We start from the raw sequence: 26451 nt of genomic DNA on the forward strand, positions 1-26451 counted from the left end.
GAACACAACACAACAGAGAAATAAGTAAGTGTTATTAAATCGCTCTGAAGAGTGTTCGAATCAGTGTAGCATTTCCAGCTGCAACACTAGAAACAGAAAAAAAACTTTCTGGATTGAAGCCTCTTTTTGAATGTATGTTTATTTTAAAAGCATGTTTTGTGATGAGGTTTCTCAATGTGTAATCAAGGTTTGTCACAAGATACAGAGGAAAGTGCATCCTTTACAAAGAACAACAGGCCAGTACACCTTAATTGCCGCATTTCGCTTTTTATCTTTTTTTTTTCCTTTTCATTTGAGCAACAGGGTGTGCTTGTCTTTAATACAGACAACATATATCTTCTTGCCAACTTAAATAAAGTCTTTAGATTGTGATTTTTTTTCTCTTCAGCAGGGAAATAACTGATTTCTAAACAGGGGCCTAAGATGCGGCAGTAGCCCCGTGTACTTTCCTAGGAGACGCATCTGGTCGAGTCTTCACATGTTGGTGCTCATTCGTGTTTGGCTGTTTGCAGGTGTGAGCTCCCCTTGACTGCCTTCTCTTGGAGGGGACTGCAAAAAAATGAGGAATCGGTAAGAAGCATCACTTATAGAGCAGGAAAAACAGACTTATGCTGGTGTACTTGAATGACTGATGGATGCTAGAGGTATAACAAGCATTTCCATTTTTCAATTCTAACAGCTCTTTTTTTGAGAACAGAACTTCACAAGATCTCAGAGACCTTACAGGTTTTCCATATATAAAGGAACTTGCATCTAGTTGATTGCCTAACTGCAATAATCTATTGGACTGATTTGAAAATATTTACAAGATCAACAGCATTTGTGTCATAATGTTGCTAAAAAAAAAAAAAACTGGTGAGGCACTTACAATGGACGGAAATAGGACCAATTTAAATAGCAGAAATCCAAAGCATAAAAGCTCTGACATTGACTCTTCCAATTAAAAAAAAAGTTTATTATTTCAGCTATAAAGTTGATCTCATCATTTTAGTGTTTATGTTATGCTGTACTGGCAACAAAATTGTTATAAATGCTACAATTCAAAAGTTTGGGTTGGTTAAGCATGATTAAATGTTTTTAAAAGAAGTCTCTAATGATCATTAAGGCTGCATTTATTTGATCAAAACTACAGTAAAAATAGTAATACTGTCAAATATTATTACAACTTACAACTTTTATTTAATAATTTATTCCTGTGATGGTTAAAGCTGAATTTTCAGCATCATTACTGCAGTCTTCAGTGTAACTTGATATTTCAGAAATCATATATGCTGCAAATCAGCAATCAGATAAGCTGATTTGATGCTCAAGAAACATTTCCTATTATTAATGTTGAATACAGTTGTGACGCTTTATATTTTAGTGATAAATTTTTTTCAGGATTCTTTGGTGAATAGAAAGTTCAATAGAACAGCATTATCTTCTTACTGACCCCAAACTTTTGAACTGAAATCTAATTTCACACAGATACATTATCTACTTCTTTTGGTTATACTGCTAAAACAGCAAGTACTTTAACATTTTTGGACAGGCCCTGTTCATTTCTATTGTAAGTGCCTCACCGTGACCCAGATTTTTTGCTGATAATTGAGATTAACCTAAAACGAACCCAGAATATTCATTTAACATTCACTTAGTACAACAAAACTCACATGCAGTTTGCTTATAAGTGCAGTAATACTCATTTATAAGAGTCATTTCAATAACAAGATTCCGCTTCATCTCACAGCATCACAATGTTAATGACGCATCCTCGGACGTGTAACTGTTAATAAATGCAGTACTTTGACATGGACTTAAGCTCTGAGACACTCATGCTGAAGGGAAGGAGATGGTCAGGTGATGGTGAAGTGAAGAGCAAAGCAGAGCGAGGACACGTTACCCTGGGGACCCTGTTACCTTGACGTGTATCTGATTACGAAGCACAGCTGCCCGCAAGATCATGGCTTTTGCTCGTCTCTGGAACTCTTTGCCCATCTGTAAAGACTTCTCAAAGGTTGTGCTTCTCTGATCCACATCCCTGGCATACAGGATCTACAAACACAGTTTTCATTTCACTGGTGAAACGCAGGTTTTCATGCATTTTAAAGCATAATCTTGACCAAATGCTGTTTCTAGAGTTCCTGGTTTTAGCCAAAAAGGCAACATGGTGTGGGTTATTCAAGGTAAGGAGCTCACGTGGATTATAAATATAATTCAAGGCATTGTTACAAAAATCAGCTAAAGTATTTTAGCTTAGCAACAAGAAAATGGAACATTGTTCCAGGAAAAGAAGTTTGAGGGTGACAAATGAGAGCGAGCGCAGCCCTGCCTTGCTGTGGGAGTCGATACGGCCATTGATCAGGCCCTCCAGGATCAGCTGGGTCAGTTCATCCTCCAGAGCTGCCACCGTGGTATTGAAGGCCACGGCCATTTTGTTCATGTCTGCTGACACATAGGGGCTAAAGTACTGCCCGTGGGGAACAAAAAAGACAAAAGTTAATCAATTGGTCATGTAAATGCAACTACGCTAAAACATTAGGAGCCAATATTATCTCATGGTCATTACACTTTCAACATTCCATTTCAATACAACTATGTCAAGCAAGGCTCAAAAACAGGTGACCATGTTCATTGATCATGTGCATGTGTCAATATGTTTCGCAGATATATACTTCCAGTTTTGAGCAGATATTGAACATAGCTTTTGTGAATTCTACATATTTAAAGGGATAGTTCATCCAAAAATTACAAATCTGTCACCATTTACACATACAATTGTCATTTTTGGATGACCTATTCATTTAAAATCAGATTACCGGTAAATTGAAGTCATGGTTTGGCAACTAAATAAAGTTCATAGACCAAACCCAAATATCCCTTTACGTACCTGTATGAGGGCTCTGTTCCTGATTTGTGTGTACAGTGTTCTTACATGAGGAGCCAGATACATGTCTAGGAGGAGATTATCCTATAATAAAAAAATAAACACTATGAATGAAACACTTGAATCACAGTTTCAACCAAAATGACAACAGAAAGAATCAGTGTCTGAAATTGCTAAATCAAGACCTAGCAACTGAACACACATCAGTAAACTTACCTTTATTTCATCCAGCATTTTCAGACAAGATGCATACTTTGACTCGTAAAACTTGAAGATAATATCACGGACTTGTGGTTCCAACTCTAAAAATAATTTAAAGGAGCTAAAAAACAAACAAAGGGCGAGTAAAATTAAATCCATTCGATTTTATCCACATGTAACCACATTAATGATCTACCTCGTGTTAAGACACCTAGTTTGAAAGTGAAAAAGTTCACCTGCTTGAGATGACATTTCGCTGCAGTTCCTGTCTGTCAAATGTAGCCAGGGCACACAGCCCCCCGTACACTGCTACATTACTGGGGGAAAGTAGCTAAAGAGCAAATAGAGCATCTCATTGCACCATGTAGGAAAACACTGCATCTTATTTATCGTTAACAATATTATTAGAAATATCTGGTGTGGCATTAGAACAAGGCTGAAAATGATACCTACCTCAGGGAAGTCGCAGTGGTCAAAGGAGGCTTGCAGGAAGCACTTGGCAGCCGGTTTGTACTTTCTTGAAGCAAGCTCTGCTAATCCTATTGTCATGAGAGAGAGATCATATCAAAATCACAAGAAAGGTCAAAACCATTTTTACATGACACATTGTCCAAATCACAGGAATTGACTAAAAATTGTCACTACTATAAAGATACAGTAAAGCAAATCTCTCTCACACACACACACACACATATATATATCAATATGATTGTAAACACATGGTAAAAACATACTAAAATAATGACTGTATGCATCTACATTTTAAAGACAAATACACTTAACATACATGAAATACAAATAGTGTACTTGCCTGCAGCACATTTCAGTTTGGTTAGAACAGCTTGGTTTTGACTATCTCTCTCTCCTCGTTGCTAGATTGCAGAGATATACAAAAATCTTAATTGTAGATTCACTCTCTTTTGAAATCTCTCGGCTATGTAAGCAGAAAGAAAGGTTGATCCTACCTCTGCTATCTCTGGAGTGGATTCCGCCTTGCTGACATAACTAAGTACATGGGACCAGTTTTGGAGGTAAACGCTAACCTATAAAATATTCAGGTTGTTTTGAATGAGTTATTAGAGACTGCCTGAATTTTTAAGCAATGGCAACAAAAATATTTATAACAATAAAAGAAAATTCTGCTATATGCAGGCTGGATTTTGAGATTTTAAGCATGAAATTAAGCTTTAAGGGGAAAAAAAATACAATATACTCTTTCATGAATATGGTATCATCATTAGACATCGGTTGATGGTCAGGGAAAACAACAAGCCTTGGTTACCTTGATTACATTAAGACACATGTTGATGACATGTTTGGCGCTAGTGCAGTAGTCTCTGGCTCGGGAGTAGCATTTCAGGGCATTGCTGAGGTCACCACAGTCAAGGTAGTGATCTCCAAGGTCATCATGACCCCTCCTGAACCCATGCAGATGTAAAACAAAACAAATAAAACCCAAGGCACAGAATCACAGACAATAAAAACAGAGAAATTCAGTGCGGCCTCACCTTATGCTTTCTTTGATGGAGTTTCCCTTGTAGTTCTTGAGGTCAGTGTCCAGCTTCTCCAGTTTGAGCAGGGCTTTTTTCCTGGTGGATTCTGCCCAGGCTGTGTCGAGAGGAGGGGGTTCAACTGCCCCCTCCGGTACCGCATCTGGGACACCTTGCACATCCCTGTGTTGACAATTATTAAGCTTTTAGTACAACCTTTAATCAAAGTCATACATGTAATGTTTCCATGAGGAAACATTGTTAGGTTCCATGAGGAAACCATGTTAGGTTGTAAAAAAAAGAAATTAAAGTGAATTGCCTTGTAGCTTCAGTGAGTTTGCGATGGATTTCTTCGTAGACGTCAACATTAAAGGTTCTTTGGACAAAGGACAGGGCCATCTTCAGTGCTTCCACTCGTAGCTGGGGGCAGTGGTCTGCGATAAACTGCAGCCTCTCGATCCTCATCAGCCCACTGTAACTGGAGGCATACTGCTCTAGATCCTGTAGCAAAAATAAATAAATCAAGAGTCCAACAAAAAGTAGTGACGTCATAACAGCACAATATTGATCAGCAAACAATATGATAATGACATTTTTTATACTTCGATTAAATGAGCATTAGATAAAGGCAAAGGTAAAGCAGTGTTATTCCTGAAACTAAAACTTATGTTAATTTAAATAAAGCTCTGATAAAATAGTATTAAATGGAAAAAAAAGAAAAAAAAAAGGAAATAAAATAAAATGTTTAATGGATAGATATGGAAATATAAAAAAATTAAAGGAATAAAAAATACAAAAGCACATAACAAAATTATAAAAACTTAAACCAACATTCACATTAAATGTGAAAATACACAAAAGATATTTTAAATATTAATATATACTACAATAATATATTAAAATAATGATGAGGTAAATATTTAATGACACTAATAATTTAAAGCGTGAATCTCATTTAAAGAATTTAAAACTATGTATGTTTTTATTTTTATTACTTAATTATTTTAATAATATAATATCTGCCATTTACTGGTTATTGGCCAGAATCTCTACCAAAAAGTACTTTTTTTTTTTCAAACAATCCAAAAATAAATAAATAAATTATATATATATATATATATATATATATATATATATATATATATATATATATATATGTAATTAGATGCGGCATAATTTTCATATATATATATATATATATGTAATTAGATGCGGCATAATTTTCAAATAAGGAGTTAATGATTTATAAAAGCCAACAACTTAAAGCAAGTACAAGATTGTATACAATGATACATACCAATGTGGGGTTTTCCACAACATAGTTGGTGTCAGGCGCATTCTGCTGGTCTTCCTGAGGGTCAGCATCTATCTGCATGGGCTCTACAGACCCCTGTCAACACAGGAAACAACACGTTTAACACTCGACACTAGAGGACAGTATTGAAGTGTACACGACCAACAAAACATTTGGACATTTTTAAGAAACCAATATCCTTACCACCAAAACCAATCTTGTGTAGAAAGAAAAACATATCACAACACTGAGTATCGGCTCTGAGGCTTTCAGATGGCCTCACATCCTCACATTTGCCTTCATTGTGTGGTTACCTCCAGTGAGTATGATGAGGAGCTTGAGCTGAACACATTGAATCCAGCAGTAAAATCCATGAACAGATCAGACACGCTTCTTTGACCGTTGAAGTTCAGCTCTAGCCTAGAGGACGAGGTTGATCTCACTGGCAAAATCAAGCTTTCCCTGATCCTGCCCTGAACCTGCCTTTCAGCATCCTGCTGACCTGACTGAAAACGCTCCTGCAAGAAGGCGAATGCTTATAAAATCACATTGGGGCGGCAGCAGCTCCGAGACAACAACAGGTCAAATTTGTTGAACTGAACACATAAGTACAAACCAAACAAATGGGGAAGAATGTTTCTATTTTAAAAGCAAGGATTTAAAGATATTCATTCGATGGAAAAAGTGCCAGAGACAAGTAATTGTGATGCAGGTTCGTAACCACAAAAGACATTGAGAGGGATCTTACTAATAACAGATTCTTGATTAACCACATTGTTTCATAAATGACAGTCTAATATAACTGAATGTGTCTAGGGTTTATACAATTTAAATACTGCTCAATAAAATAGGAGCAGCTCCACAGTGATGAATCATTTTGGTCAAGTGAACTAGATCAGGCTTAAATTCAAATATTCAGTGCTCTTTATTAATCTCTGTAAGCAAATGATGGAGGCTGTGTCTCAAAACCTAGTGAACTGCCTACCTAGACAGTATTTTAAAGCATCATATAAAGTTGTGGAGCACCTGAATGATGAATCAAATACGCTCTAGCCAGGCAATCTTCTACGTTTTGAGAAACAACCTGAATTTCAAGCACACTGGCTGATACAAAACACACAGCTTGCTAACGAGATAGCTTGCTAAATACACTTAGCCGGTTAAAGAAAGTTTCTACCCGAGTGTTTCACAAACAACCGTGAGAAAACCTACTGGACCGCTTTCGGTGTAAACCAAAACAGCTCTGTCGGATGTATTCATTGTCAAAAACACATCGGGTTCGCTCTTCGGACGGATAGAGGCACGCTGCAGCTAAACTTGAGAGGTGCCTGTCGCGTCCCGAGGGCCGCTGTGACTCACGAGCTCATGCTAGACAAGCTAACAGCCCTCAACGGCTGCGACAGGGGAGGAATTAACACTGAAAACAGAGGCACTTCAGCTCGGTGTGATTCTTCTACCTACTCTCGATTCGTGTAAGATGGTGAAAAGGCATTGAAAGCCTCTAATTTACCTGAAAGTTGAAGACCTGCACGGGTAGTGGCATCTCCTCCTCCTCTGCAGAAACAGAGCACACAAACACATCCGGGGCATGAGAGTGCGCGTGGTCGACGTCTTGCAGCGCGGAGACGTCACTACCTTGACACTTCGCCACTCGCGAGCACTGTCATCATGCGGGTACTACATTTGCAGGTTGGAGGCCATAAGATGGGCCCTGGCTTGAAGCATTATTACAAAAGAAAACACATTTAAAAGTCCTATTCAAAATGAGCGGCTGATTTTATATCCATGTTTGTTCCTTAATTTCTTTAACATTGTATGAATTCTGTCCACCCTCTTTATTGTTTGGGTTTCTGACTTGAAAATATGTGTTAAATGGTTCTATTTATCGTATCTTTTCGTATTCATTTTATTTTTGCGATGTGTTTTGGCCATACAATAATACTGTTATGACTGCTATTTAAAATGTTTAAAATATGATGTGCTATCTTTGGTACTAATTAGATTTTTTTTTCTTTGATTTTTAGTGAATTGTATTTAAACCAATTTTGGTGAGTATGAAATGCAAACGTAATAATAGTTAAGTTGCTGGAACCAACAATATATATATTTTTAAAAATTATCTAAAAAATGTACTATCCCTGTATGTAATAAATAATGGCTGTACATTATCCTGCCGTTACTTATCAAATGAATAAAAGACCACATAAAAGCCAAAACCATACCTTCACATCAATGTCACACTAATACGGCTTTATTTTTGAGCAAGAACTGAAACTGCGATGCATGTATGTGCCATTGGTTTCATATTCATTCAATAGTTCAATAAAAACAAAAATGCCTGACGCTAATGCATACTAATAAAACATAATGCTCAATTGGCACAATTACACACATTTTTACCTCTTTAAAATTTAAATACTGGTCACTAAAAGGTAAAAGAAAATTTCAAAGAATCATCTGAACACTTACAATTTGTTAGCCCTGCACAAAAATCAGTAATGGCACATTTCATCATGTTTCAAACATATGTATAGCATTAAAAAAAAACAAGAAGTACAATCTACTCCATTTTAAGTTGCAGTATGTAGTCCATTAAACATTACAGCCAATTGTGATTACAGCATATTTTATACAGTATTATTTTTGTTTATAGTATCTAATAGTATTTTATAGGCAAACAAATATTTCTGTTATTGTTTAACAAATCATCACATACAGTAGTCACATTAAAACACAGGTACAGTATGAAATGTTGAACAGGCAGTAAATCTGAAAGTAAAATACTTAAAACCCCTCAAGTGAGAGATTTGGCTATGCCACACATTTAAGTCGCAAACGCTATTCTATTTATTTATCTATTTACAGAATCTTCACACACATTCACAGATCCCAAAAGAGAAAATAGTGTGCAGATAAAATATGAATAACCACAATTTTCACACAATAAGCTCTGAAAAATGTAACACTTGCTGAAACAGAGCAAAGTACCTTACAGTTGGCTATGCTTGTTCTTCAGTAACTAATTATTCATCCTGATGCCATGGCCTTATGTCATTCTCTTCCAATAACTTTTCACAATAAACCAACAATTTAAGGCAAAGTTGACTAAAAACAAAGCAAATCTGGCATATTTATGTTGATAAATCTGTTACATCAGACACACTATGGAAATGCATGTCTCTGCACCTCACAAGTTGAATTTTATCTGTTGCTAACAGCAGAGCTGAAGAGCAAGAGCCTGCTCTTTACATGGCATATCAATGAAGAAATGAGTTGCGGTGTTCCTCAAAATACAGTACACTTCTTGCCCCTTTTCTTTACAGGTGGAGGACATAAAACAGCACGGATGGCCTCATCAAACACGGTTTTTAAACCCCGCTGTGTAAGAGCAGAGCACTCCAGATATTTCACAGCACCTACAAAGCCAAAGATTTCAATGAGAACTAAACATGATACAATGCCCCACTGCAATACAGAAACACTATCACAGCAAACTGAAAACATTTTAAAAAAATGAAAATGATTTTTAAATGTAAATAAAGTATATTTAAGTAAGTTTTGTTCTTCAAAATGTTTAATTCACTCTATTACTTGCCATTTCTTAGTACTTAGTACCTTACTAGCAATTTTGATCCAACATAGGTGGCTTTTAAAAAAAAGGAAAAATACCATATAACCAGGAAAAAGTTCTTACCAATCTCTCTAGCCATAGCAAGACCCTGCGGATAAGTGATGGGAGCTAGTTTCTTATCCCGCAGGCGTTCAATCGTGTCTTTGTCATCTCGCAGATCAAGTTTAGTGCCCACAAGTATGATGGGGGTGTTTGGACAGTGATGGCGAACCTCAGGGTACCACTACAAAGAGAAATCTGGTTAACACAAGGCACCCTAATACACTGTGGATCTTTTTAAGGGATCCAAATGTTAAAAGATTCCTTTTTTTTCTTTTGGTGGATACTAACCTTTGCTCTTAAATTCTCAAAGGAAGCAGGGCTCACAAGAGAGAAGCAAATTAAAAACACATCCTGTAGAAAGCAAAGGCAAAAAAAATCTATGTCATCCATTATCAATTTCTGATCATATGATGCATCCTATAATGCTGAGGTTATCAGAAAACTGACACATCATTTCTTTTACTTTTAACAGTTTTAAATAATTTATCATTTGAAGAAATGAATCTGTATGATTTATTGAAGGAAGCTCTTTATGCATACCAAGGCTGCATTTATTTGATCAAAAATACAGTAAAAACAGGCATATTGAGATATATTATTACAGTGTAAAATAACGGTTTCAATTTCAATATATTTTTAAATGTAATTTATTCCTGTGACCGCAAAGCTGAATTTGTTGAGTGATACATTTTTTCGGAATTCTTTAATGAATAATAAGTAAAGAACAGCATTTATTTGAAATAGAAATGCTTTGTAACATTACAAATGACATTATTGACTTTTGATCAGTTTAATGTGTCATTGCTGAATCAAAGTATTTAAACAAATCTTACTGACCCCAAACCTTTGAAGGGTAATGTATATTTTCATAATGAGGGACAGAGGAAAGGTAGTATAATTCAAGTAATTAAAGATCCAACTCCAAACCTAAATTAATTATTGGTTATAATTTACAAAGCAAAGAACAGCCTGTGCATGAATGCACAAATGATTATTAATGGAGTCTTAGTAATGAGCAAAAGAAATATTCAGCATCTTGACTAAACAAAAAAACACTGTTAAAAGAAAACTGTAAAACAATTTTTTTTACCAAAAACAAAGAACGTTGACTACTCTTAGCTTAAGTAGATGATTATTTATGATAACTCTGCATTACAGAGCCTAAAACAGAGATATTTACGTACTGTTTGGGGATAGGAGAGTGGTCTAAGGCGATCGTAGTCCTCCTGTCCTGCTGTATCCCAGAGACCTAAGTTAACAGGTTTGCCATCCACCATAACATTGGCAGAGTAGTTGTCAAATCTGAGGGTCACACACAGATTTTTCAGGAAACACATTGGCCGCACATACACACATAATAATTCCCTTTTCAAAGTATCAAACTGTACTCACACTGTGGGAATATACTCTCCTGGGAAGGCATTAGTGGTGTAGCTGATGAGCAGGCATGTCTTACCCACGGCACTGAAATACAAAAGATGCTAATTGTGACTGCACATACATGGCACAGCAAGGAAACAATTGTGGAAAGAAGGCAGAAAGGCCTGTAGTTAGTCATCCAGGCATTACATTCACTCTTAGGCTCGATGGCACACTGGCAGCCACTAATTCACAGTTCTGTTCTCAAAAGAACTGCCCCACTGGATAACGACTGAATACAGGGTGACAGCTTCTTGTCACGAAAAACACACACTGCATTCACTTACATAGAAAGAGGAGTAAAGAGCGTAGACAGGAAATGCAGTGGTGGGGTGAAATCAAGAAAAACAACTAGGAAAAGGACTTTAAGTGTGAGGAAGTCTGATAATAAAATGGGTAAAAACAGAACAAGAAAAGTAAAAATAGCAAGTATGTTCGAGGGCTTAGAAGCCTGAGTTTGTATCCCTGACATTAGATCAGTAGGCTGTGAAATGCAGTTTCACATGTCAAATGACAGAACGCGTGTATCATGAGACAGGGGATAAACCTTCAATGGTTACTTGATTAATTGCATCAACAAAACAGCTAATATTAATTCTCCAAGGTCTAAAACAAACTATATTAATTTAATATTTTTTAATTTTATATATATATATATATATATATATATATATATATATATATATATATATATATACTTCAAAAAATTTCAGAATTTACAGAAATGTTTGACATGTATTGTAAGCTAAAATAATAGGCCTATTAGTATTATTACTGTTAAAATGGCATAGTACATATTACATTCTACTTATTTTAGTCTAATAATTAGCCTATCTAGTGATTATTTACAGAAAAATAAAAATAACAAACTGATGTTAAATGGTGTTTGTGTGACATTTAAATGTTAAAAATAACCAGTTTGAATGTTAATATTGAATGAAAACAAATGAAAGTTGACATCTGCCAAATTCATACCAATCACAATGCAACTATTTGTGTCCATGTCCATCATCGTTGGGGAAAATACCATATTAAGAATTTTAGATGGAATTAGGCCTGTTTTATTTTCTGCTGCTCTCTGATATCAAAAGAATGGATTATGAAAAGGTTAAGGATAAAGTTCGTGCTCAGAAGCTTTACGATCATTTCCAGCAGAGCTCTGTGTAGGTGTGAAAACATGACATCATCACATAGCCATTCCTCCGTGCACTAACACTGCACGAGATCCGTTTAATATTTGCATGCTTTACATCTTATCACTGCCACAATACTTTAAAGCGAAACAGATTCATCTAAAAATGAACAAATGCAAATCGTACGCCTAAGCAAAATGTAACAAAACCGCCATCGCCACGAGCCTATGCTCATTACAATATAATTTAAAACCATAATGAAAACAACTGAGCTGTCTCGGAGAATAACACAGTCGTATGTTTAATAATTATAAAAACCTCAATTCTGTCTCAGCAGATCTCACTCATCCGCCGAGCCGAACCACAATCCCCACTCCCACAGCCCCTTTCTCGCAACAATTGCCTTTCCCTAAAAGAAACCCCCGCACAAAAATAAGCAATTTTAGCATTTATTCCTCAACATCTTACCCGTCGCCGACAACAACACACTTAATGGCTTGCATTTGCAGAGCACGGGTAGTATCAGACGAGAGAGGAATCTGAAGAAATGTCCTGAAATGTGATGTTAAGGTGTCTGTGGGCTGGTACAATTGCTATTCAGCTGCAGCAGCAGCAGCTGTCGGTGGCAGTCGGGCTATTTCACGATTCTGCCGGAAAAAGACGAGCACGAGGTTCGGACGCTTTCGGAGGTCTCGTGAGTCTACATGCCATTTCATAGAAGGAGGCGCCTGTGAAAATAGTATTAATTTAATAGATAAAGAGGTCAACACTGAACGTTGTAATCAAAAATACGTGTAAAAAAGGTTGACATGGGCCTATTTCAAGAAACCACAAGTAGTGGCCGGAACTATAGTGTTAAAAGAACAGATGTCATTCCGCTGCCAGTTGAAATGACAGTTGTTGTATTGGGTGGGGCAAAATGATAAATAAATCTCTGGAAAAATGCCATTAATTAACATGACCAAAAATGTTTTGGGAAAGGTCAACTCCCTGGAACTGGATAAAATGAATAATCCTTTATATATTATATATATATATATATATTATTAGCCTCTTATAAAATTATTTTATATTTAAAAGTGGGAATGATCCATGGGGCCAGCACACAGATTTCAGCAGGATTTATGTTTGATAAATTAAAAGTATTTTATGTCAAAATACATAATACACAAATCATTCATTCGGGGTAGTAAGTAGTGTTAAAATTTGAATCCATAGTGCTTGATAGAAATACTTTTGATGTATGAAAACAGTACAGGAAACACAAGACGCTCACATATTCAAGAATTAATCATTTTATTGCTTGACCTGCCATTGGGACAACCTATACCAAAGGTTTACAACTTGAGCACATCCAATGAAATCAAACCGTACACAGTTATAGAAAAAGAATAATAGAAAAATGTTCCTATGACATTTTATATCTCTCTGTGCTGAGGGCTTAGCCAACTAAAGTATGGTAGAACAGCAAAGCTTTGAGCAAATATATCAACTCCTCTGTCCATACTAGAACACAATTTACTGAAAACATCAGAAGAAAACACCATTGGCAGTCACAAACAGGGAATGAAAAGCAAGCTACAGAAAAAAATGAAATAAATAAGGTTGAGGGTGGTAATACAAACACGTTTCCAGTGCATCAATGAATGCTCTTCAAAGAAACAGGGCCTGAAGTTGTTAAATTATAATAAAAGTAAGCAAAAAATTTAACTGGGGTGGAACCAATCACTAAATCGATTCCTAAAAGGGAGAGAATTACAAGAACGGTTAAATTATGAATTTGACAGAAAATTTGTGAAAAGATTTATCTTTCACTGTGTCCATTCTGCACTGCCAAATAAAGTTAATGAATAAAGCAATGCATGTATGAGCAATAAGTACACAATTCAGCAATTGTATGCCTATCAAAGGATGTCAGTTTACATTAAGGACTATGTAAATAATTTCAACATGTTTATTTATTCAATACCATCATAAGGCATTACCCACTCAGTGGAAGGACAGTGGAACAGTTCATCAAAAGGCTATTTGAAACTTCACATCTCATTAATGGTGCAAACTGTGTTTTTAAAGCTAAAGCACCAAGACTTGACTGATTCGGAAACTTTAATCCAGTTCAGTGAATGAGCATCTTCTGCTCTTAAATCAATACAGAGGGTAAAAAGAAAGCAATTCTTTCATGTGGTCAGTAGGACAAAGTCAAATATTGCATCTTTCTTTAATTAAAATTGCAATTTTGGGACAGTTCAGTTAAATAAACTCTTAATTACACTGCTAAGGGTATCCGGATATACCTATGAAACAAACTGTAGTTGACAATTAATACAGATAACATGCTGACAATATTTTTTGAATAGAGTCGGAAGGAAAAAAATGAAAACTCTGTTGGCTATCCAGTATGATAGTAAACAAATCAGGCACTTTTTTAAAACCTAAATTTGCTTTCAATAACATGAGTCTGCAGTATAAAGGAGCTGGATATCTGTAGAACCACAAAACACGAGATGTGTGGAAAACAACAAAATACACTGATTTAAAATTCACATCGACTGTTTTCAAATAATACAAGATTATCTCTGTGTGACAATTAAATCAAATCTACCTTCAGCAACTGTTAACACTATTGTACCACCCAGTAAAATCATACAACACAGCTCAGATAACCCTAAGAACAATATCTGGTAAAAGCACAAGGTGGTGGCAGTGTTGGATCGCAAATCTATTCCAAACATCTGATGGATCCCAACCCTCATGGCATACAGTCACCACTAACTCAACACACGCGGTAAATACTGTCCCTATTATAAGACTTTGATTTAACGAAGGACAATAATCTAAATCTCAATCAAAAAAGGACACTGATCATTGGGAAACTATTTTTCTTAGCCCTGCCCTGTTAATTTACCAAATTATTTCAGTTTAAAATTTACATTTAAATTTAAAAAGTGGGCAAAAAGACATTTGGGATTTTAAAGCAGTTCACATACACTCTCATGGAGAAAGAAAACCTAATGGGATCTCAGCCGGCCAAAGAGGTCACCAAGTAGTCACTTCCTGTCAAGGAGGATCCTCACATACTCTGTCAGATTTCATTAACCATTACATTTCAGTAACTCTTCTTAACAATTAAACAAAGCAAACAAATGTAACTTTTTCTGTACTTGTATCTGCAAGAAGCACAATGTTGAATAAAAGATAACATCACCTTTTTGTGAAACAAACAAATAAAAGCATTTGCAGCAGGTGGCATTTCAAAAAGGAGAAAATGAAAAATTAAGTTTAAAAGGAGATTTGACTAATCCTGGTGTGCTCTACATAAGAGTCCAGTGCAAGCCTGTGTGTAGCATGAAGGATGAAGATTGAACAAAACGTCCAACAGAGAATGAAAAAGCCTAATGAAATGGGATCAAATGCCACAATGAATAACAGCAGGTGCATACAAAGTGTTTTTATATATATACGTGTATATATAGATATCAAACTGTGCAAAAAATATGGTTATGGTCATTTACTTATAATATATAATCATTTACATACACTATATTATGTGCAGCTATAACAATAAAAGAACAAAGCTGATCACCATGATAAACATAGTGACATTTTGACTTCAGTACCCCCAATGAAACAACATAACACACATGGATTTATGCCTTTGGCTTCCCTATACTCAAATGCTTGAAATGAACGAGGGAAAACAGAATCTTAAACTCGATGCCTCAAATAAGATTAATCATCATATACTGAATAGATAGACTACATGATTTCCTTCCATTCAAAACACTGTTATACAGAAACGGCAAGCAATTTTGGAGGAAAGAGACAATCCCGACAGACTGTGTTAGTTCAACATCTGTTCACATAACAGGCATCTGTGGCACAATGATTGGCTCGTTTCTCAGGCAAAAATAACAACCGGCCTTATTGTAAATCTACGATGGATACGGACGTGACAGGGTACGGCACGAATCAAAAAAACAGAGAGAGAGAGAGAGAGAACACTGAAGTGAATGGGCACCTGGGTGTTGGAAAATGCATAAAGAAAAGTAAGAAAATAAAGCAGATTTGTATTAATGGACCCTGCAATAGAGGAAAGAGCCAAGTGCGCCTCAGACCGACAGAGACACGAAGCTGTTGTACTGCTGAATGTTTCGCTTCAGGATATCTGAGCAGGGACCGAGCACGCGTTCGAACCGTGGACGGTCAAGTTTTACACACTTCAGTGGGCCACGAGCAACCACAGTGGCAGCACGAGGCCGGTTCATGAGGAGCGCGATCTCACCTGTTGAAACACATACGGAGGAAAATCAGAAAAGAGCCATAAGAGAAACAAAACAAACATGTCCATGGAATCAATATGTAATTACATTAGCAATGGGATTTCTGGAATATGTTTAAACATATGCGGCATTGGCAATTTTCCAGAGAAAAGTAGTATAGAAAATCGTATTTACCGAAGTAGTCAGATGGTGCTAGTCTTCCAACCTCTACAAATTCTTCATTCTCCGACCGCCGCTGCAGGACTGCTGCCGAACCCTGAGGACACAAGGCAGAATCAATACATCTGTTCTTCCATGACGCCTCTCCGAGGCTACACTTTCGACAACAATTTCACCCTTGTTTACATTTCTGGTGAAGTTGGAAGTTTACAAAACCACATGGCTCTAATGAACACAAAAAGTTGTCACAGTGTAGAAAAAAAATGGATAGATTTAACAAGGAGATTTACCTCAAGGATAATGAAAAATTCATCTCCTGGTTGACCCTGCACAACAATCTTCTGGCCATCTTCAAACTGGACCGTCTCGAGGGCATCGGCAACTGTCAACCGTTCCCATTTATCCAAAGACTCTGCTCACAGAAGGTTAGAATGTTATCATTACACATATATAATAAATGACTGCTGACTTTTTTTTGTTTATATATATATATATATATATACATACATACATATACACACGTAAAAGGAAATCCATCAAACTCACCCAAAATGGAGACCTTGCTAAGGAATTCCTCATACATTTTTCTCTTTCTCAGAGTACTTCCCTAAGCATGGATGGAAAACAAGATTAAGCAGGAGAGGGGAAAAAAACACTACCCCAAAAAAGAAAAATATATACATACACAAAAATGTATAATAGATAAAAGATTGTTGTATGATAATGGCAGTTTAAAAGAATCAGTGAAGTAGTTTCCTAACCATGAGTATTCTCCTGTAGCTGTCCCGGTCGATTCCCCACAGCTTGACGTTGGTCTTTGCTCGGACAGTGGCTGCTCTGGGAGTCCCATAGATCAAAGCCAGCTCCCCAAAACTGCCCCCCTCTCCAATACTGGTCACCCACTCATTGTTGACGTACACCTGTAAACAAAACAACAGATTGGTCATTACCATTCACATGTATGCATTATTATATTACATCCTGATTCATCGCTCATTTGAAAGCATTGCACTTACATCCATTTCACCTTGGTCAATAACATAAAAATTGTCCCCCTCATCCCCTGAAAGGAAAAATAAGATGCATTAGTCAAATTATTTTTTCCCTATTTTTACACATTCAGCTTCTCCTAAAAAGAAAGCCTTACCTTGTTGAATGACGGTCTCTCCTGCGATGTAGGTGACTGAGAACATGGCGTCAAATATGTCACTGTGGAGATTAAAATCGTTTCAAATAAATGAAAGACGATATAAGTTACACTGAATATTTCAATCTAGTTATCAAAACCTCAAAATGTGTCACCTTCTTTCATTGTCATCAAGGTGAGCAAAAAGCACATTCTTTTCAATGGCTTTGGCAAGAGCAGCCATGGTTTTATAGTCTTTAGGAATAACCTGTGGAAAACAGCAAAAGCTCTCTTTTCTAAGGTAAACAGCAAATGTACTGAAAGTAGAATAATATTATTGACATGGAAATTCTTAAAGAATGAGATACGAAGGCAAATACAGATTTCTGGTGAAAAAATTAAATTAAAAAAAGTTACCTTTCTGACATAAGACGCTGCATCTTCCTCGGTGTAGACCTCTGCACTGATGGCACCGCGGCGCCGTCGGCCCTTAACCACAGGGTTCATGGGAGGAGAAACCTCATCTTCACGGGAGTCTGAGCGAGAGCTGGACTTCTGCTGGCTGACGAATTGTTTAGCTTCCTCCTGATACACACAAACAAATTATGGCACTGAAATGTACTTTTCAAGAGTAAAGAATATTTCTAAAGGAAACCGAGTCGAAGAGCATGCAGTTTCCCTTGAAAAACGACTGACCTTCTCAAGCCTCTCGAAGTACTCTCGGAGGAAAGCCATGGGTCTTTCAGGCCTGTTAGTGCACAGATGCACAATGCAGTCCTTCAGCAGCTGCTGGATGTTGTGCTTCTGCACGTAGCGCTCACATTCCCGCAAACTCCTCTCTTCTTCACTGCTCGTACTGCTGGACGCCATGGTGACCTGTTGACCCTGCACATGCAATTCACATCAGCTCATGAAACCCAACGGATCTGGAGCAAATACAGTCGTCCTTCATCAAAAATGAGACCGAAACATCTTTAAACAACATCTTTTTGGTTTGTGTTCACTTCTCACTGCTGTGTGTGTGTGCACTTGGACGGATTAAATGCAGAGCACCAATTCCGAGTATGTGTTACCATACTTGGCAAATGTCACAACTTAAAAAAAAAATGTTTTACTGACTATTTGCACAGAAATGTGACATTCAACGTGAAATGGACTATTGAGGCAGGGGGCCATCTCTAGCTGGCAGTCGACTGACCGTTGAAAGAGAGCAGATGTTTTGCTTATGCGTCAAACAGACGTCAGCTGAGAAGAAACATCATTCCAGAGGAGAAGCTGGTTCTCATATGTTGACTAAAGTCTATGAAGACATACCATTTTCTGGGGATTAGCTTGCACTCAAATTAACTTCAGCACAAGACTAATGCACTGAGTAAATAGGGTCAACTTTGATTACATGTGGACTTTAAATAAAAAAATTATACCACAATACCACAAAAATGTGTTGAAACTTTCAGACCCATCTTATGGAAATCATTAAATTAAGTAATGCATTTCTTTCAGCTTTGAGATTATTATATTAGCACTTCAGTGGTTTTTTAAAAACTATTTCTAAAAAAAAAAAAAAAATAAACAAACCACTTATGATCACATGTATGTTCTTATGGTTAAAATTAAAATCACTTCCTACATTTCTTTGAATCTTACAATGACAATATATAAATGTCTGAAATTAAATCAGTACCACATTTTTTTTTTACAAATGAATACAATTGAACAGTCCATCTACCATTACAGGATATTGACTAAAAATATATAAGAAAGAGGTTTTAAAACTGATAAAATTCCAACTTTACTAAGCACATACAAATGTTTATATTATACAAATATAATTTTTTTTAAGGTGTTCTTCATTTCCAATACTTGTCCTGGCCTAAAAATTTTTTTTAAGTAAATTCGATGAAACATTATATTCCCAGGTCTTCCATGACTGTGAGAATCTTCGCGTGACCTCGTAAATATCGTACAAAAAACAAAGCACCAAGAAATGTATATAGTGCTTGCAAAACAACGTGTTGCCAAATTGCAACAAGTTCAACAGCTAACGTGGCTCTTATATTGCGAGCAAGTTACATATCTACTAAATCAGTCGGTGACTAAGCTAATGAGCATAGAAAATTCTCTCAAGAAATATTATTTTAAACAGAGTTGCATTTTGACAAGCATACTGTGGCCCCTGACGGGGCCCCTGAGCTGATAATATTGGCAGGACGCATCACCACAGGCATTTCTCACTTCAACGCTAATCATTTGAACCTAACATTATTTTAGAGCAGAAAACGCAAGAGATTGTAAACACACGCGTTTAAACGTTAAGCAGCGTAATCCTTCAGCCTTTTCCTGCTCTGTGTTTTCTGTAACCAATTCTGTCAAGCAGCAAAATACGCCATCTTGCAAACTACATTATCACAACAACGGAAGTCGACGGCATTACACTAACATCTCTAAAACAAGGTCAGCTCAATCAACGACATCAACAAACGTTACAGCGAAGACTTCTACTATTAAGTATTCATACCCGAGTCGCTTAGATGAGTTTGTGTACGAGTTTTACTCCGTTTACACTGTCTTTCTCACAGTCCTCGGACGGATGGATGGCTCACCGGAAAAGGTTATGACCAATCACAAACAACGATTGACGTCAATGCGCCTCGATCTGGGAAGCCCGTTACTCCTGACAACCTTAAAGGGCAAGGGCTTGTTTTTCTATTTAGAGGAGATCGAGGTTATCAGAAAAGCTAGTTTATTTAATTCTGCGTCACATGCGCTTAGGACTGGGACAATAAATCGATGCATCAAATCAAGAAATGATTCTGGAACGATTCTGAGATTTTCCGAGTTTCTCTCTCGAATCGAGCCTGAGCCTAGTTTTTAACAGCAGATGGCACTGCGAGCTTTAGAAACAGACACACACAGTCTGCTTGCTTCCAATTCTATACACACACCACTTGAACCTTCTATAAAATAATGATTCATAAAGTTCAAAAAGGTTGAAGCGTACTTCAAGGGTGTTTGCAGTGGGCTGTTTACATTAATCTTGCATCACAAAAGCATTCTGAGGTGCAACTTAGTATATTGTCAGTGTTCTTCTTCGAGTTATGGGGTTAAAAACTAACCTAGAGCGCCATCTGCTGTGAAAGTTAATAACTAACATAGAGCGTCATCTGCTGTTAAAATCTGAGCTCAGAATCGATATGAGAGAGAATTGTGATGCATTCGGAAATTCTGAGATTAGATCCACGAATCCCGATGCATCTATTGATTGTTCCAGCCCTGTATTTTAATCATATTTTACAGTCCTCCTGCCATGACACTGAAATACAAAATACTAGTATTGTTTACTTTGGATCTAATGACAGCTGAAAATGTTAATGGTTAAATCCAAGGCTAGTGTTATCCTTATACAATCAGGTGGTCATTACCAACACTGAAATTGCATTCTTTACTTCAACAAATCTAATACTTCATCAGGAACACCAACATATCTCCGATAATGGAATCGTTCCAAACCTGCATGACTTTCTTTCTTCTGTGAAACACAAAAAATATTGGTTACCTCGTTTTGTTTGGGACTTCTAATTAACTTCTATTGTTTGGGATACAAAAATAAATAAATAATTTCTATATTTAATCTCTATATTAAATCATTTCTATATTTTTTTAATATAACCCATTATCACAAGACTGTACAGGCCAGGTGCCTATATCAGAATACAAAGACACACCCCTCTCATCTCCTCCCTGCTGCCTCTGCAGCCTTTCCTACAAGCACTACTAATTGCTCAACCTCATTCGTGTCGACTGCACAGAGTCCACGAACATAACCTTCCAAAAGCTCTCCAGCACAAGGATATAGGACATATTACAATCTAACAAAAGAGAGGAAGAGATAAAGGTGAGGGCATAGTTAATTTTCCCTATAATCAAGTAGGTTTGTTGTTTACTGTACAAATGTTGAATCACTGCTCAATCATTCCAGTGTACTGTAACTTAACTAGTAAGAATTGGATCAAATAAAATTGCTCTTTTGTAACACTTTAAACATGTTTGTAAAAATGTATTTAATTCATTTGTAATTCTAGAGATGTTGTGTTTCAGTAATGATTCCATATCTTGGAAATTGTGACTGTAGTAATAATGTATCATGTGAATAAAAATGAAACTTACTAGGCTCACCCAGGGGAAATTATAACAATTAGAAAATTGACAATCAAGAAGATTTGGGTGGAGAACTCCAAGCTAACAACACTCTGTCTTCCTTTTGTACTCACATTCATTTTCATGATTGCATACACTTCCTAACTTCTGCAGTGCATTCCAGGGTCTCTCTGCTGAAACATGTCCCTCTATAGCTTTGGATTGGAGCCTCTGTCCTGTCATGCCTGGAACAAAGACCGGACACGTAAGAGCAAACTAGTTGAGCTGCATTTCAATATAAATTACATCCCTTCAGGCTCCTAATGTTGCTGCCTGCAGTTCCATTTTCATCCATTATAATCTACTCAGAGGAATATCAGATCGTCACTGGGAGAAAAGCTGCACTTCTTCATATGAATCCTCAGTTTGCTATGAAATTACTGTAATGTTGCTGCTTCATACATGGCTTTTTGTTTACCAGAGATTCCTATTGAACAGTTTTTCAGGTTTATTTTATGTGCATAAAACATTAAAGTAATAATATTATTTAAATTTTTAACTTGATATATATATATATATATATATATATATATATATATATATATATATATATAGTCCTAAGTTGTTTTATTATTTTATTTAATTAGAAATCGCAATAAGCCCCAACAGCAATGTTGTGCACATTTACCAAAAGCAAGGAAAGGAATGGACTAAGATTCATGAACTGACAGAACACAGCGGCAGAATCACAGGTAAGATGAGGATAGCTGCCACATTAGTCATTAATCCACTGATACTGTGAGACTGACCCATAAAACAAATATTATCTCAGTGAACCAGTGAAAGTCATTAACTAAACAGAGCAAGTTTGCATGTGAGTTATACTAACTGGAATTTAATCACAGTGAAAGAAGTAGTGACAGTATTTTGACATACATCTGAACGAAACAGGTTCAATCCCCCATCAATGATTGAACGGAGGTGGATCTGAATGCAAGCTTGTAATAAAAAAAACAACAACAACAACAACTTGCTAGGTTAGCTGATTACACAAAGAATCCATAGATATTGGCATCAGTTCTGACTGCTGTTAACACTTTCTCTGAAAAAATGATGCATTGAAGGCTGGTTTCTGGTTTGGTCACGTGATGTTCGACATGTACCTCATTCTATAGCACTGGATTATAATATTTAAAATACATATAGTTCCCAATAATAAATGAACATCTCTAACAGTTGATTATAATTTGTAGGGATTGATTGGGCCCCAGAGTCCAACCGTATCGTGACATGTGCCTCAGATAGGAATGCCTATGTATGGACGCTTAAGGACGGGGTTTGGAAGCCAACACTGGTTCTGGTTCGCATTAATCGAGCTGCCACATGTGTCAAGTGGTCACCTCTTGAGAACAAGTTTGCTCTTGGAAGTGGGGCCAAACTTATTTCAGTGTGCTATTTCGAAAAAGAAAATGACTGGTGAGACTTGCTTTTATCTGAACTTGTAACCTGACTTTTTGATATCTCTACTGACTGAGAGACATTTTACATTACCAACCATATGTATTATCTCTTACATAGCTACATCTCTTGTGCAATCTCTCTTAATGAATGGCTCTATAGGTGGCTGAGTAAGCATATCAAGAAGCCCATTAACTCCACCGTTCTGAGTCTAGACTGGCATCCCAACAACATACTGCTGGCAGCCGGCTCTGCTGACCTCCACTGCAGGTTTGAATATTCGGACTATTTCTGCACCATGTTGCTTTTCAAACCATATTATTAGTAACATGGTATCTTTTTTACTGCTATAGAATTTTTTCTGCATATATCAAGGACATTGAGGACAAGCCTGGGCCAACACCCTGGGGATCCAAAATGCCCTTTGGAGAGGTGCTTCTGGAGTATAAAGAGTGCGGTGGCTGGGTGCACAGTGTCTGTTTTTCTCCATCTGGTGATGCTCTGGCCTGGGTTAGCCACAACAGCGCCATCAGTGTAGCAAATGCCACACAGGGAAAAGAGTAATACCAGCATTTACAAATTACAATGAGCTTTGTAGTTATGCATTTCTGTTTATAACACCAAAAGTCAAAGAGAATGATTTGCAAATCATTTAATTTATCCTTGATTTCCATGCATCCATAAAAACCACTGGAGTTTGCTGTGTGAAATTAATAATATGCAGAGTATGACCTTTACCAGTCACTTTTAGACTGCCTACATTATGGAATTTTGTGCATTGCAGGGTTACTCAGCTGACAACAGGACATCTTCCATTGCTGAGCGTGCTGTATGTCAGTGAGACTGAGATTGTAGCTGCAGTAAGGAATTTCCCATCTCCTATAGCTCCATGCTGATATATAAAATTCTGTCTTCATGGTTTATCAGCCTATTTATACATGCAAATACACCTTCAAGGGGGTAAGAAGAAGCATTGCTGTGAGATATGCTTTCAAATGTTGTCATCGAGTTCAAACTTTAGATTATTATTAACAAATGCAAAATATATACACTTGGTGCTTTGCTGTCCTAGCAGCGTAACAATTTAATGATCTACCAAATAATATTGAGAGCTTTGGTGAGAACTGAGTGAATATTACTGATTTTTCACTAGGAATGACAAAAAATGGAAAACGCTGGTCAAAAACAAGATTTACACACAAACTGACCACCACCCACAACTTTTCAGATGGCATATTTATTTTTTATTCCAACTGTCACAGAATCAAACACACATATAATACATGTCGGGTTGCAAAAAGGAGGAAACTTTACAAACCTTTTCAGAGAAGTTTTGGAAATTTTCTGAGATTGTTTTGGAAACTTTTGAAAGTTTTACTGGAATTTTCCTGTCCCTTTGCAAGCCTAAATACATGAAGGTGTCTCAGTAGTCAGGATGTGACATGATCACTGGATTCAGGCGTGCCATAGTGCATTCCTACCTCTGTTTAATATTAATAATACCTTTTTATGCATATGTCTGTGGTGGGGATTTTAGGGCCACGACTGTTGCCCTTATCAGTTCTCATACAAGGGTCCTGGATGCTTGGAGTTTGTGAAGAAAGTGGACATTCCCAAGCAGAGCTCCAAGGGCAACAAGTCTGCCATGCAACATTTCCGTAATCTGGACAAAAAAGCGACTGCTGAGGAGGAAGAAAGCGAGTTGGCCTGTCTGCACCAGAACAGCATCACGTAATATAAATAAAAGGCTTGACGTCTGCAAGCACAATCTTTTTTTGGAGCATTTTTAGCATTTTGGTCCCACTTACAAAAAATGACATTGTAGTTTACAAAGACTTTGTTTCTGCTTTAGTGAGCTATGTGTTCTGGAAGGGCCGAAAGCCAAGGTGGAGAAATTCAGCAGTGTGGGATTAGATGGTGCCATGGTGGTCTGGGATTTCAAGGTATTTTATTGTCATTAAACAATATTTTGATATTACTGTTTATCACTAGATTGTCTAAGCAGTCACTGAATGACTTCTGAAAGTATATGAAATATTTTCACCTTGAATTTTCTCTTTAGCACTGAAACTCCATGGGATAGAAAAAGAGCAGAAGACAGTAATGACCAGGGACCATCTTTTTAATTTTGTTTGTTTTCTCAGACACTTTTTTTACCCTTCAGTACAAATGTTACACTTTAAAGTAATTAAACCCTATTGATTTTATTATGATGTACTGTGGTGGCGTGGCCGATCCCTAATGTGTGGTATGCACATGGAATATTTTTTATCATGCAGTATTAATTCATCTTACTAGAGAATATTTCAAAGTAGTCTATTTAGACATAAGCAAATTATTATTTAGCACAAAAAAAGAGAATTGTATGTAATGACTATCATAAATGCAAACTTTTTTATTCCAAATGTGCTGCTAATGTAATAAAAAGCTGTCAATTTTTACTTGTTATGCATGTTAAGCATCAAATAAATGAACAAATCATAATTAATACTACTTTCGTGATTTCGTCTTTTTTCCCTTTCTTGCTACAGTACTGCAGAAGATTGTTAGATGCAAATAAGTTTTATTCAAATGACAGATAAACTGATGAGTGAGCCAGTAAGAGCACTGAACCGATGTGGTGAGTCTCAAGTTTAGCAGCGGAAATATGAATAAGACGTTAAAAAAATTACTTGACTGTATTGCATTTTTATTTTTATTTGCATTTTATTTATTTTTTTTATAAACACCATTTCAATTAAAAATAATGTAAACCGAGAGATATAAATAAATTTTTTTTATCAAACTTGTGTGATGTTTATGACATATTTTATGTATTCTTAACTAAATAATTGCTAAATAAACTAAACTGGAACACTTCAGTTAATTCCAGAGAACAGAATTTTTAATGAAACTTAATAAAAAATAAAAAAAAGCGTTCACAAACAGCAACAGTGTAATGGATTTCGCAATGTTTTGAAGTCTATATTTCAGGAATCACATGAAGTCGTTTAAGAATCACCGAATCGGTACAAAACCAGTTCTGAACATTTCAGAAGAAATTTTTCGCGGACATGAGTCTGACTTCATAAAACTGCGGACAGGAAGAAATTCAAGAAAATTGGTATTCTGAATAATGTAATATTTCACACTCATACCACGCCCCCTTTTGGCCGAATTCCGCACTTACAGCCAATCAGCGTCTACCTTATTTCACTCGCCCAATCAGAGCTCAG

At 36.6% G+C, this 26451-nt stretch overlaps 4 protein-coding genes across 6 annotated transcripts; 1 reads left to right on the top strand and 3 right to left on the bottom strand.

Moving 5' to 3' along the window:
* Nucleotides 1–121: 121 nt before the first annotated feature.
* LOC127951125 (COP9 signalosome complex subunit 1) lies at nt 122–7545 on the bottom strand. 2 transcript variants are annotated; one of them, XM_052548796.1, is made up of 15 exons: nt 7064–7126; nt 6166–6369; nt 5855–5947; nt 4877–5058; nt 4576–4740; nt 4350–4485; nt 4033–4110; nt 3879–3939; nt 3521–3606; nt 3304–3398; nt 3083–3188; nt 2870–2950; nt 2312–2449; nt 1900–2034; nt 122–549 (listed from the first exon to the last, which is right to left on the bottom strand). In XM_052548796.1, the coding sequence occupies exons 1-15, from the start codon at nt 7109–7111 to the stop codon at nt 475–477; spliced, it is 1683 nt and encodes a 560-aa protein (XP_052404756.1). In that variant the 5' UTR covers nt 7112–7126; the 3' UTR covers nt 122–474. The 2 variants fall into 2 exon arrangements, with proteins under 2 accessions (XP_052404756.1, XP_052404763.1); XM_052548803.1 differs by lacking the exons at nt 6166–6369; nt 7064–7126 and adding an exon at nt 7362–7545.
* A 535-nt stretch (nt 7546–8080) lies between these two features.
* Nucleotides 8081–12770, bottom strand: LOC127951139 (ras-related C3 botulinum toxin substrate 3-like). Its single transcript, XM_052548816.1, has 6 exons — nt 12545–12770; nt 10917–10988; nt 10709–10826; nt 9813–9875; nt 9546–9705; nt 8081–9267 (listed from the first exon to the last, which is right to left on the bottom strand). The coding sequence occupies exons 1-6, from the start codon at nt 12577–12579 to the stop codon at nt 9137–9139; spliced, it is 579 nt and encodes a 192-aa protein (XP_052404776.1). The 5' UTR covers nt 12580–12770; the 3' UTR covers nt 8081–9136.
* A 585-nt stretch (nt 12771–13355) lies between these two features.
* Nucleotides 13356–20311, bottom strand: LOC127951148 (cAMP-dependent protein kinase type I-alpha regulatory subunit). Its single transcript, XM_052548824.1, has 11 exons — nt 20160–20311; nt 18338–18526; nt 18059–18226; nt 17818–17909; nt 17663–17724; nt 17532–17578; nt 17277–17435; nt 17062–17122; nt 16806–16927; nt 16531–16612; nt 13356–16358 (listed from the first exon to the last, which is right to left on the bottom strand). Exons 2-11 carry the CDS (start codon nt 18509–18511, stop codon nt 16186–16188), a joined length of 1140 nt encoding a protein of 379 aa, XP_052404784.1. The 5' UTR covers nt 18512–18526; nt 20160–20311; the 3' UTR covers nt 13356–16185.
* Nucleotides 20312–21421: 1110 nt separating this feature from the next.
* LOC127951156 (actin-related protein 2/3 complex subunit 1A-like) lies at nt 21422–25726 on the top strand. Of its 2 annotated transcripts, none has more exons than XM_052548843.1 (10): nt 21422–21536; nt 21963–22043; nt 22426–22530; nt 23032–23254; nt 23399–23506; nt 23590–23796; nt 24021–24096; nt 24774–24967; nt 25089–25179; nt 25299–25726. In XM_052548843.1, the coding sequence occupies exons 2-10, from the start codon at nt 21980–21982 to the stop codon at nt 25302–25304; spliced, it is 1074 nt and encodes a 357-aa protein (XP_052404803.1). In that variant the 5' UTR covers nt 21422–21536; nt 21963–21979; the 3' UTR covers nt 25305–25726. The 2 variants fall into 2 exon arrangements, with proteins under 2 accessions (XP_052404803.1, XP_052404795.1); XM_052548835.1 differs by having other exon boundaries at nt 21423–21536; nt 21953–22043.
* The last annotated feature ends 725 nt before the right edge of the window (nt 25727–26451 follow it).

The sequence above is a fragment of the Carassius gibelio genome, chromosome A3, assembly GCF_023724105.1.
Source record: "Carassius gibelio isolate Cgi1373 ecotype wild population from Czech Republic chromosome A3, carGib1.2-hapl.c, whole genome shotgun sequence".
NCBI classification, from domain to species: domain Eukaryota; kingdom Metazoa; phylum Chordata; class Actinopteri; order Cypriniformes; family Cyprinidae; genus Carassius; species Carassius gibelio.